Source organism: Podarcis melisellensis (genome assembly GCF_964234715.1).
Source record: "Podarcis melisellensis genome assembly, chromosome: 6".
NCBI lineage: Eukaryota > Metazoa > Chordata > Lepidosauria > Squamata > Lacertidae > Podarcis > Podarcis melisellensis.
The window spans coordinates 75,291,323-75,305,017 of record NC_138538.1 but is presented as its reverse complement, the minus strand read 5'-3'; the positions used below and the strand labels follow the sequence as shown (position 1 = coordinate 75,305,017).

Genomic DNA, 13,695 nt, shown 5'->3' with positions numbered 1-13,695 from the left:
GTCAGGGCAGCTTATGCAGAGGAAGGATGAAGCTACAAAAAAGACACATAGTACCTTTAAATGAAGCCTTTTCGATCCTAACGTATCTTTTACCTGCTTACTGCATATAACCCTCTCGTGCACAGCAAACTATGTTGCTCTATGTCTCATATGCTTTGCTCCAACCAATTTTCAGTTTTTTTGTTCAAACTTCTCTCCTACTCTATCTTAAATATACCCATAGCTGTCAACTTTCCCCTTTTCTTGTGAGGAATCCTATTTGGAATAAGGGGATTTCCCTTAAAAAAAGGGGAAAGTTGCCAGCTATGAATATACCTTCCACACAACATACTTTCTACATGCTGCCTCTACAGAAAGTACAACTGTTTGCTGGTGGCACTTACAAGAAAGGTCAATTCACATAACATTCTTCTTAACTATTTTGGAATTGGTATGTACCCAGGATCCTAACTGTATATAATTTACTGTGGGTACATTAAATGGGTAGAAGACAAATTGCTTCAGCAGAGATTGCAAGAAATGTTGTAGTGGTTTGTAACCTAATCCAGCTGTCTTCACACATTTTAAAAGCCTTTACATGTTACTTGTGGGTTCAGAATGTGGCTAGAAATGTACATTCAGCTGAAAGAGATGTAGTGCACTCTTGAATGTCTAGGTTTCCCCTGTGGTTCTTGATGCAGTGTTTTTTTCATATGGCTTTCCTTAAACTGGATTTAGAATAATCTTATCCACCAAGTTAGTAAAAGTCAAATGTAACCATTCTTGTACTGAAGACATTTTATGCTTTTCAAATATTTCTAATTGTTAATAGGTATTAGATTATTAATCCTGAATAAATCAGCATTCAGAAAGAAAAGCAGCTGATGAGCTGGCAATGTATGTACAAAACAACTACACTGTGTTGCACAGTGCAGTGTATGGGGTTATCATTCAAGGAAGAGAACTGTTTGCACTGCTAGCTCTAAAAAATCAAAAACTGTAGTTTGCCTAATAACTTGACTCTACTTTTAATGGTGATAATATTCACATGCATTGCTTCTATAAAAGATACCAGGTTTCCTGGTACACCTTTTATACCATATTATTTTTTATTAAATCAGATGTGGGTGCCTAAATGCACACATGTGGGTAAGGAACAAACACACACAGCCAGCAGAGAATATGACATATTTTATTGTACCATTATTAAATGCCACTTTAACCCACCACCAAATGCTACTTTCTCCAACAAATGCAAAGTAGTTTTCTCCCTGCTCATTTTCTCCTAACAACAACATTGTGGGGTAGATTAGGCTAAGAGGATGGCCAGCTCATAGTTATTTTGGTAAAAAGTTCATGGCTTTAAATCTTGGTAACAGCCATACGTAATTATTAATGGGCACATGCAGGATTGTGTTTTAGGCTTCACTAGTCTAGGTCCACCTTCTTTTCCCATTTAGATTTCCACAACAGAAGACGAGAGAAATCAGAGTCAGAGAACTGTAGAGGTGGAAGCGACCAGCAGGGTCACCTAGTCCAAACCTGTGCAAAGCATTAATCTTTCGCCCAACTTGGGGCTCGAAACTACGACCCTGAGGATTAAGAGTCTCGCGTTCCGCCGACTGAATAGAAATACTGACTTCAAAATAAATCGCACAACTAAAAGGATACACCATACAGCGCAATATTATAGTTTCAATGAAATTTGCTCCCAGGCAACGTAATTGCAGACGGCAGCATTGTGGCCTTAACGGTTCTTTCCTAGCTAGTCCCGGATCTAAGCTTCTGCGCGTGCGAAATTCCGACAACAACCCGTCGTCCGGGACTTCCAGCACCACCGAGGCGGCGATCCGGAGGGGCTTCGGCGCACGCGCCGCTCTACCGCCCTCGGCGGAGCCCCTTTGCGACGAGATGGCGGAAAACTACACTCCTGCTGTCTCTGCCCGTGTTTCCCCAGGGCCGTTATTGGACTACAATTCCCATCAGCCCTGACCACTTGGGCCTGCTAGCTGGGCTTGATGGGAGTTGTAGCCCCCCCCCTAAAAAAGGCCTGGAGACCCAAGGTGTGGAGGGGGGAAGCAGCCTAAAGCACCAGTGAGGGGACAGACAGAAAGGGGTCCACAACCGCGCCCAGACCGACGCGCCCCGTTAGAGTCCCACAAAGCCGCTTCCGCGCCAGACCGGAAGCGGAACTGGCGGCGTGAGTGAGGAGGAGAGTGGGTGAGGAAAGCGCAAGGAAAGCGCTTCCGGCGGAAGTGCCGCGCGCCGCAGCCTTGTGTGTCGGCTGCCCCTCGCGAGCCTTTCGGCAGCCTCGTTCCCTGCCGCAACCGTCGCGCGGCGCGTGAGGAGGGAGGGAGGGAGCAAGAAGTCGGAGCCGCTGCCGGCGCTACGCGGAGCCTCCTCCTCCTTCTTCGCCGGCGGCGGGTTGTCTGTCATCCCGGCTCCCCTCCCCCGCCCCCCGACCCTCTCTCTGAGGCGGCAGCGCTGACGGTTCGCCTCCGGGCGCCTGAAGGGATGTTGTGGCGGAGGCGGCGCCGGTGGTCGCCGTTGCTGTAGTGACGCGGGCGGCTGTGGAGGAGCCGCCCGGGGGCGGGACGACGAGGGGGTGGCCGCTTCCCGCCGAGGCTCCCGTGTCGCTCTCGGTCCCGTTCCTGGCAACCTCGGCGCGGGGCGGCAGTTGGGCCGCCCCTGCCGTCTCCGGCCCGGAGCCCTTCCCCTTCGAGGAGGCGCTGCCTGGGCGGCCTTCCCCGCCATGGCTTCTTCCTCCGGGAACGACGACGACCTGACCATCCCCCGCGCCGCCATCAACAAGATGATCAAGGAGACGCTGCCCAACGTGCGGGTGGCCAACGACGCCCGGGAGCTGGTGGTCAACTGCTGCACCGAGTTCATCCACCTCATCTCCTCCGAGGCCAACGAGATCTGCAACAAGTCGGAGAAGAAAACCATCTCCCCGGAGCACGTCATCCAAGGCAAGGGGCAGCCTGCTCTCTTACCTCTTTAGTGCCCAACCGGAACAAAGCCCTTCACTTGCCACCCTCGGGTCTCTTGCTGTGGGGTAGCTCAGTCGGTACAGCATCTCGATCTGTGGGTTCGAGCCCCACATTTGGGGAAAAGGTTCCTGCATTGCAGGGAATTGTGCTGGGTGACCTTTGGGTCCCTTCCGACTCCACGATTCTGTGCTTCTCCGTAGGCTTTCTGTTGCTACAACTTCAGAATTGGTTAAGCGGTGCATCCAACCACCACCACACTCTTACAGTGTGCTGTGTAGCAGAGAATTACAAAAGGCTGGATTGCCTGGAGGACTCTGGTGAGCTGTAGACTAGATAAACATTTCACCCCTTCAGGCAACTGCGTAGCATTTGCTGAGAGCTACAGCTTCATTAAGGGCTAGAAACGCAGAAGATCTTTGTGTCATAAACTCCCAGGCACGTCTGAGAAACTTGCTGGTGTCAGTTGAACTTCCAAGTAAAGTTATTTAAAACTCCTTGCAAATTATAGCTATAGGTTTAGTAAAGTGAGCACTTTGTGTGTTTAGCTACATGAATCTGAGTTGAAGTAAAAGCCTCTTGTTTTTTGGGTTTTTTTTAGAAACAGGATGTAAGAGTTTAAAGAGTATTATGAGAGGGGAGTTCGCCATTATGCAATTGTTCTCACACGTGTTCATTTTTTCCACTACATTTCATTTAGCTAGATTTCTAAACCACTGTTCATCAATTAAGGCAAGCAATCCTAACCCCACTTACCTCAATAGGACTTACTTCTTTGTAGATGTGGTTAGGATTGAACCTTAAGATCCCAGGGTAGTTTACAACAATTACACCAAAACAATAAAATACAATATGTTAAAATCCCAGAAAATATTAATTTTAAAAAATTATTATTTATTGAATTTATATACTGCCCAGTACCTGCAGGTCTCAGGGCAGTTCACAGGATAAAATCAGAATACAAAACCGCAAAATACATAATCAAAATAAAAACAACTACAACCCAATAACCCCCTCCAAACACATTTTAAAAGGCATAGTATGTCAATGACATCAATTATAGCCAACATTACTATAGATTCCTTGCAGTTTGTTGGAAACAACTTTTTCCTCTCTTTATTTCCTTGTCTAATTGTTTCCATTTTATAAAACAAGAGGATTTTAGTCAAATATAATATAGTTGCGCTTTCCTACAAAAAAGAAGGGGAAAATTCATTAGGCTATTACTTTGTTTTATGTTACTTTCCCTTTAAAATTCATGTTACTCATGTTCAGTTCAGCATTCAGAACAGCAAAAGTGAAAGTAGCTGGAGTCTTGGTTTCATTCAGCTGTTGCTTAATGATACTACTTTCAGCATTAAGAAATGTAAGATGCCTGAAATGAAAACCCTGTTTTTAGAGTGTAAGAGCAGTACAGCTGGATTTGATCAAGGGCCTGTCAAGTTCAGCATCCTGTTTCCCAGTGTCTTTGGGAAGCTCTTGAGCAGAATATGAAGATAATCATCATTTACCAGCAACTGGTATTCAGTGATATGCTGCCTCTGGCCCTGGAAGCAATGTATGGTTGCCAAGGCTAGTAGCTGTTGATAGCTATAGCCTTTTGGGGTATTACTGCTTCATCTTGACTTTTGTGCAGTGCTGCACCAGAGAAGTTCTGCTTGCATAATGGCACATTCGTATCAGCTATGCCCCCACAAAATCTGCTCTGGAGCTCCCCTCAATCCGCTGGAAATGATTTTGAGGTCACACAAGGAGGGTTGAAGGGGACAGGAGAGAGAGAGGAAGTTCTGCTACATGAACAAAAGTCTGTTACATGCACAGAGCCGTAGCACAGGAAATAGCTCTTAAACTTTTTTTATTGTAATAGGAAGACCCTAATACGGGAAGATACTTTGGATGATATACAATGTTAAGTCATTCTTAGAGCAGACCCACTGAAATAGTGGGCTTAGAAACATTTGGATATCACCCTATATTGAGAGTTGTGCCACTTGTGTCCCTGACATATGTAAATTATGCTAATTTGTAAAGGTTTTTTTGCATAATTGCAAACTGTTGTTATGGGAGAACCAATGAGAAATTATGGGCACTGAAACGATGACCACTGGTTAGGCTGCTGAGTTCCATCTGGCTGTTGTAGAGCAACCTTTCCCAACTGATGCTGTACCAGATGTTGTTGGATTCCAACATCACCTCCAGCCAGCAGGGTCTGTGGAGAGGGATGAAGGGCAACCAGCTGGGGAAAGCTGCTCTATAGAGCTCCATCTGTTTTTGAATGCTTATCTTCGCAACTGAAAACACATATCCAAAAATGAAAACTAAAGTCAGGATGTTGAAATATGAACCCGATATCAAATTCTGCATTTTTTTCCGGGTAGAACACACAGAAAGGTCTGGATTCTTCTGAGTACAAAGTTAACGGGCTTGTAGAAAACTACACAGGGCCCACACACATTCAGTAAGTAATGTCTCCAACTCATCATTTTGTGCTGGGTTGGATGATCGATGAGTAGAATCGAGGTTTCCATATATAGGTGCAATATACACCATAGGTTTCAGCACCCGCTACTGGATCATTACCTGATCTAACATGGGTTGCAGCAACAGCACTGCCATCATACAGATACATGGTAAAAATATTACGGGCTTCCACACTGATGGTTCGGTTAAAGGAGAATCCCAGGTCTGAAAAGGTTAAAAATTGCTGACTTATTTAATTCACCTTTAAGATGTTCCATCGTCTTGCAAATAACAATTACTACCTCCTAAGAGAGCACCCCAGTGGATAACTGGTGCCATGGTGGCCGTATACATAGGGTTCTTTCTAACTTCTGGCCACAGAAGCATTGTTATTTGACCACTTACAGAACTAATAATCATAGAATCGTAGAGTTGGAAGGGACCACGAGGGTCATCTAGCCTAACCCCCTGCACTGCTGGAATATTTTGCTCAACATTGGGCTCGAACCCATGACGCTGAGATTAAGAGTCTCACACTCTACTGACTGAGCTACAGGGGTGAGGAACTTTCAGCCTGCAGACCTAATTAGCCGTCCCAGGCCTCCCCATTTAGCCCATGAGGCCTTTTCGACCAAGCGATTCCCATCTGCTGCACACCTGACATCAGGTGTGGGAGAGGTAAAGTGTCTGGACCAAGAAAAGGGTTTGTGGGTGCAGCTGATTGGGGGCATCTGCAAAGCCCTTTGCAAGGTTATTTGAAATCCTGATTATCAGCTGGTTGGGCCTCAAAGTGCGGTGTAGGGCTTTCTGCAGCCACTGAGCTTGTTGGGGCTTGAAGAGAACCATGCACAGCCAAATCCCTGACAATCAACTGAGAATGGCTGGCACTAGGGTGTCTGCACTTGTCTGTCCCGTAAACTGTTTTTCACTCTTTCCAATGGTGTTACCACTAAACCACAAACTCGAGCAAATTGGGCCACTGCACTTTCAATTTTGGTTTTGACTTTTTATATTCACTGTGCCTGGCTTAAAACACCAAGACAAGCTGTGCAGTATCTCTCTGCAGGTTTGGAGCTTATGTTTCCTCCCTTTCAACTGCTTGCTACCACATGTCGAATTCTATACTATCTTTGGGGAAAGTTCTTTGTATCTAGCTTAGTCATTTTTGTTTGCATTTATCAACACATCTTTGGTAAACTTAAGTCTGACAATGCTCAAGGTAGTCACTGCTGTTAATTTTTCTTCTCTTTAAATTAGAATTTTTAACTCTTTATATGTTGGATATAATTTGCACACCATGAAAATAAGGAGGGATAGCCTTAGTTGGTAGAGTCTGAGACTTTTAACAGTCTCTTAATATCAGGTTTGTGGGTTCAAGCCCCACGCTGGATGAAAGATTTATGCATTTGACTAGGTGAGCCTGTGGTCCCTTCCAGCTCTACAATTTTGTGAATGTGTTTCTATGGAGTGATCCCCCCCTTCAGCAGTGCATTCCTTTAGGTTTGCTACTACATGGTTTAGAAATAAATATTTATTATATCCTGCAGTTCCCAATCATTCACTTGGATCCACACATGCTTAGCCTCAACACATCAGGCATTCTCAGGCCACTGTCATGTTTCCCAGTGTTAAACATCTTGTGTGCAAGTTGAATCCAGACTTTCATGGAAGGGACTTAGATCCAGTGGGTGCTGCAGCTGGAGGAAGACAATTCGCTGCTGTCACTGATTTCCACTTCCCTTGCAAACCCTCAGCATCGTATCCCACTGTTTTGGAGGGTTTCTGCAATCCTCCAGAGGAGATTTTTAGGGGGCTGCATAGGGAAGGGAGATCAGGTGAATATCAGCCCCCTCCATTGGTCAGCATTTATTTTATTTTTTAACATTGATAGTCATGAAAAGACCAAAGGGCAGTTTATAACATACAACATGATAAGCAATATATGTCAGTGCATAACCTAATATCCATACAATACAAGAAAACCAGAACAGTTATATAAAAACAGTTCATACTAATAAATAATACATAATTATTACTTCTTATTACTCATCCCAGCATTGAACTCCACAACGCCTGTAAAATGCAATGTTTCATGGCATAAGTTATTACCGTATTTTTTGCACTATAAGACTCACTTTTCCCTCCTAAAAAGTAAGGGGGGGAGTGTGTGCGTCTTATGGAGCGAATGCAGACTGCACAGCTATCACAGAAGCCAGAACAGCAACAGGGATTGCTGCTTTCACTGCACAGCGATCCCTCTTGCTCTTCTGGCTTCTGAGATTCAGAATATTTTTTTCCTTGTTTTCCTTCTCCAAAAACTAGGTGCGTCTTGTGGTCTGGTGCGTCCTATAGAGCGAAAAATATGGTACCTACTTTTCTCGGGTTCAATTAGGAAACATAATGCATATCTAGTAACAACAGCCTTCTGAAAAAAACGGAGAAATCAGCAGAATATCTAAAGTGCAGAAACAGTATACAAGTACATATACTTATCTGTACAAAACTAGCTGTTAATCCCTTTGCCCAACCTCAGAAAATGAGAAACCCAGCTCTCACCTGGGAGCTTTCCTTTGCTCTCAGTTTCTTACTTTGGGAAATCTTCACTTCCTTGCTTCTCACTCAGAACCGTTCCACCATCAGCCTACCATTTTCATCGGGCACTTGCCTCCTGTTGCGCCCCATGAAGGGGAGGCACCAGAGTCCATTTCCTGTGGACTTTCCCCCTCAGGGTGTTCCCCACTAGCAACAGCCTGTCATTGGACAGCCTACTGCCTGCAGAATGCCCACCTTCTCTCTCCCCATCTTGAAAAACACCTCAGGTTGGGTAGTCTGATTTACTTGCCTTTGTGCAGCAGCCGCCACTAAACAGTACCATCTCATGTACCAAATTGCTCGTAAAGTGGAAAAGGCTTCCCTGTCAACTTGCATATATCCACACCATACATAGTCTATAACAGATTGTTACTCAGCTAGTAGAGGGATAGAAGTCAATAATACGTCACTTACTTGCAAATGCTGCCCAGTATAAGGAATTGTTTTTGATAAAAGGGACACAGGTGGCGCTGTGGGTTAAAGCCTCAGCGCCTAGGACTTGCTGATCGAAAGGTCGGCGGTTCGAATCCCTGCTGCGGGGTGCGCTCCCGCTGCTCGGTCCCAGCGCCTGCCAACCTAGCAGTTCGAAAGCACCTCCGGGTGCAAGTAGATAAATAGGGACCGCTTTCTAGCAGGAAGGTAAACGGCGTTTCCGTGTGCAGCTCTGGCTCGCCAGAGCAGCGATGTCACACTGGCCATGTGACCCGGAAGTGTCTCCGGACAGCGCTGGCCCCTGGCCTCTTAAGTGAGATGGGCGCACAACCCCAGAGTCTGTCAAGACTGGCCCGTACGGGCAGGGGTACTTTTACCTTTACCTTTAAAGCTTGCTTAAGTGAAGCTTCAGATCATATAAAAAAATTCATTCCAGTAGCACCTTAGAGACCAACTAAGTTTGTTATTGGTATGAGCTTTCGTGTGCATGCACACTTCTTCAGATACCTGATATCTGAAGATAGTTGAAGAAGTGTGCATGCACACGAAAGCTCATACCAATAACAAACTTAGTTGGTCTCTAAGGTGCTACTGGAAGAATTTTTTTTATTTTGTTTCGACTACAGCAGACCAACACGGCTACCTGTAACCTGTAACTTCAGATCATAAGTTCTTTGTCCTTTTAAAAGAAGTGGCCTGACTTAGATATGCCAACCTGCAGATTTCTGTAGTCCAAAATTACTCCCTCCCTCAGAAGGTAACACTATATAGCAATTATTGTATGTTTTTTGTGGTAGTGGCAACTGTGCCTGATAGGTTAAGTTGGTGTCTTGTTGCCTAAAATGCTTGAATTTTACTAACTAGAAACCTTTTTTTTACCCTAGCACTTGAAAGCTTAGGTTTTGGCTCCTACATCAGTGAGGTAAAAGAAGTTTTACAAGAATGCAAAACCGTAGCACTAAAGCGAAGAAGGGCTAATAATCGTTTGGAAAATCTTGGCATTCCTGAAGAAGAGCTCCTAAGGCAGCAACAAGAGTTATTTGCAAAAGTAAGTGAGGAAACAATATATGCAGTGCTTATCTTTCCACATTTAATTGTGGAAAGATACACAGTTTGTGAAGATGAATCAGCTAAGCATCCTAGACTTGGATATTGCATACAAATCTAAATTTTGGAAATGACTTGAGTTTTCATTCTTTGAATATGCAAAACTTGATTCATTCAGCTTGGGTATAAATGGATGTGACTGTCTCAGTATGTATTAGCTTGAAATAGCTACATCAATTAATGTGTCAATGCAAAAATATAGGGTTGCACCTGAACTTCGTATACTCAAGTGAAATCAATGGGACTTCAGTTGGTTATGACTAACTTAATTCTCATTTATTTCTTTGGGTCTCTTTTAAGTACAGATAATTTTTGGGAACTAATTTGGGCTGTAATCCTGTGCACACTTATTTTGGAGTAAACACCATTTGATTCAGTCAGACTTCCTTGGTGTCCTTTCCGCTTCAAAATCAGGATATCATTAAAAGCCTGTCTCCCAAAATCCATTTCTGACAAGGGTTAATGTAATTGAAATGGTATAGGTTTTGGGCTCTCTCTGATTAATTCCCGATTGCAGAATCTATCTGGAGTTATACATTAAGCATACCTGACAGCAATCCAAATGGCTGGGATTAAGGGTTGGATTAGGTGAAGGTGTCCCTGTGTCCTGCTCTCCTTGCTCAGCTGGCCTCTTGCTGGCTGCATGAGTGGGCAGGTATGGCCCCTGCTAGTTGTATCCCTGCCAGTGGAAATCGCTAAAATTGAGTGTTCTGAGGGAGGGGCTGAGTTGGCTGAAAATTCACTGGATTCCAAGACACTCTGTGTCATGTGACGGCATCAGGTCCATTCCAAGTCCATTGGTTGAGCCTGCCTGAAGCCTTAGTTGACAGAACTGTTCCTGCTTTTAAGCCCTTCTTGTACTGAGAAAGGAAGTTGAAATGGGAAAGATGCAGGAGTCGAGAGGGAGAGGAGCGCAGTCCCTCTTCTCCCCATAGCAAAAGAGAAGTTGTGGAGGGGAAACCAAATCTGACTGGTACAAACCCCTTCCTCCAACCAACCTGAAAAGTGCAGTGGGACAGGGGAAATGATCTCTTTCCCATTCTCCCTGCATTGTCTGAGAAAGACACTCTTCAATCTAGGGCAGGGCTTCCCAAACTTTGGTCTCCAGCTGTTTTTGGACTACAGCTCCCATCATCCCTAGCTAGCAGGACCAGTGGTCAGGAATGATGGGAATTGTAGTCCAAAAACAGCTGGGGACCCAAGTTTGGGAAACTCTGCTCTAGGGAATTTTAGCTCTTCCTAAAGTTTTGTACCTTTGGAAATACTTTTTCTCATGAGCATCCCTCATTTGGAGTTTGTGTCAAAGCCAGCAATATGTTTTTTTAAACACGACGGGAAGTTCTCAAGTGTGCAGCAGGGTTAGGCAACCTATGGACCCACGGATGATGATGATGTTTCACTTGTGAAGTAGTGGTCCTAATTTCTTCTCTCGAAACAGATCACGAGAGGATGCCATAATGTTCTTGGCTTGCCTCTTGCACTGATCTCCCCGTGCGCATGTGTGTGTCTGTGCACAACTGTGCTAGGTCATGCTATAGACACTGAACTTACGGTTTTGTGTCCCTAGGCTAGACAGCAGCAGGCAGAGCTAGCCCAGCAGGAATGGCTACAAATGCAGCAAGCGGCCCAACAAGCACAGCTTGCTGCTGCCTCGGCCAGTGCATCCAACCAGGCAGGCTCTTCTCAAGATGAAGATGATGAGGACGACATCTGAAATCTTTTGGGCTGAGTTTCAGTCCCCGCAAGGAAATAGTTTTCGCTGGTTTTGCTGTGCAGGACATGAATGCTTACCCGTAACTTTTGTCTGCATCTTGGACCGGCCGTTGGTATTTTAGGGATGTCTGCTGTTGTGTGCTGTACATGTCGAAACTGTCTCTTTGAACTCTTGAAGACTTAAGGTTCAGTATCATATCAACTTTGGATTTTTAATGGTGTTTATGGAAATTTTAGATAGCAGTGTGTCACTTATTTGATCAACAAACAGTGTTACAATAAAGTTTATAAAATATAGCAAAATTTATACAGAGGCTCTAAATTCACATTTGCATTTCTCTTCCCTTTTAACCATAGAATCTTCTGTAGAAGTTTTTAATTTGGGTTTTGTTTTGGTTTATTGGAACGGAGCAGCCAAGCAAAGGGTTCGGCATAATTGAATTCTTTGTCTTCAAAAACGATATATATATATGGCAATATATACTCTGTGCTCATATACCACCAATCTTGAAAAATGATACGTTTTTGCCAAACTAGGAAAATGTATGTTTAATAGTTGTACAGATTGAATTTCTTTTGTATAGAGGTGAAAACAAACCCAATACTTTATTATGTCATCAATTCAGTGTCATGAGCAACATTAATATTTCATTTCAAATATTGTCTGCTTTGAAGAATTAAATCTGTTCCTGTTTCACAGCCATTTAATTTTAACTTTAGGTGGTATTAACATGCATCGTGCATGTTCCAAGTGTTCAAATGGAGTTTGGTGGAACAGAGTTGTTTTAATTCTGTTTTGACTCAGAATGCTGAAATAGTCAGGTCTATGAAAGCAAATATTGGAACTAATAAGCATGCTTGCAATGAGAGGAATCTTCATTTAACTCCAATGTACTTTTTTTTGTCAGCACAATATTAACACGACGTTATCAAGACTAGTGTACCAATAGAGAAGTTTTATCTGTGAAACTGGCTGCTTCTACATTAGAAACTAGTAGGGTACTAGTTCTAAGTGTTGCAATTCCAAGTTCAGTTTGGTGACTGAGCCCCAAGACTGACCAACAAGACCTAATTATTCTGGGGCATTATAGGTGTGGATTTTATATATATAACAATGCTTAGATTGTTATTTGTGTTGATAATAAGGAACAATAGAGTCCTTTTTAGAATCTGAAAATATACTTGAAGATACATCAGCATATTTTTCTGGTACTTGCTTGCAAGGAGGTAGAATCTCATGCATTGCATATTAATGCATCATGCAACATAACCAAGACTGCAATTTTTAAAAAACTTTCTAGCACAGCCTTGATGGCTATAGAAAATTATGCAAGAGCTGAGAATGAATGGAGAAAGTCTTGTCTCTGAAGCAGAGCGCCAAACTGAGAGTCAAACTACGATCTTGAATTGCAGTTAGTTGAGTTTTATGGAGCTTCACCTGAAATAACTTGCACCCTTATTTATACACTGGTAGCTGAGAGATAAATTAGTTTGAATGTTAAGCTGAAACACATTTGTTCAGCAGGAAAAGTATTGGGCAAAATCTGGTGAAAGATTGTCTTCATTAAGGTTGAAGTACCAAAGGTAGAAACACTAGGCTAGTAAAACCATGTTAATGTGCAGTGTTGGCTTTCCTGATTTGTACTGTAACACCCTTGCCCTTCCTATTTGAAATAAGTCTTTTTTTAAAAGAAAGATATACATTTTCACACTTCTTTTCTGATGCAGAATTCAGGTTAATATTTTACTGCATCTGGTATGTATCACAATATGTTTGAATCCCTGTGACCTTTCCTTTGGACATTCATGTGCTTTTTCATATGCTGTATTCCTCAAGCAATAAAATTCAAATGTGTTTTTATATTACACGTTTCAATATCCAACTTTCACGGTTTGTCATATAATAGAGAAACTTAATTTTGTTCTGCCATGAACCAACTTTGCAAACTTCACGGGATCAAGATGTTCTCACCAAAGAGATGCCTATAATCGTCCTTCGTGTTAGGGCTGGTTCTTTTCAATTTGCGTAATTTTCTTCCAGGGACAGAACGTATTCTGTCTAGTCGCATCACGTACAGTTTGCTCGTAGATCCTGTACCATTTCAGCACATTTTGGACTACCATGCTAATCACACTTACCTGGGTGTCAGCCCCAACAGGACGTCCAAGAAGACATGGTTAGGAGTGTGCTGTTTTTTAAAAACAAATCTGTCCAAGTAAGTACTTTTTAATTTTTTGAAGGAACCACATTTACTTTTTTAGTTTGAGATGACTATTTAGATATTTTGAGAAAGTGTTATTGATATGATTTATTGGCTATGATCCAAAAATCCAGTACATATATGGAAACTTCCCCTGATGGGAGCTTCCAGTCTTCTCCATGATAGATTTCTGGTATGCAGAAATATGTATGTGCTGTATT

General features: G+C 43.2%; 1 protein-coding gene across 1 annotated transcript; it reads left to right on the top strand.

Moving 5' to 3' along the window:
* Positions 1 to 2,197: 2,197 nt before the first annotated feature.
* DR1 (down-regulator of transcription 1) lies at positions 2,198 to 13,136 on the top strand. Its single transcript, XM_081916103.1, has 3 exons — positions 2,198 to 2,951; positions 9,338 to 9,501; positions 11,128 to 13,136. Exons 1-3 carry the CDS (start codon positions 2,732 to 2,734, stop codon positions 11,272 to 11,274), a joined length of 531 nt encoding a protein of 176 aa, XP_081772229.1. The 5' UTR covers positions 2,198 to 2,731; the 3' UTR covers positions 11,275 to 13,136.
* The last annotated feature ends 559 nt before the right edge of the window (positions 13,137 to 13,695 follow it).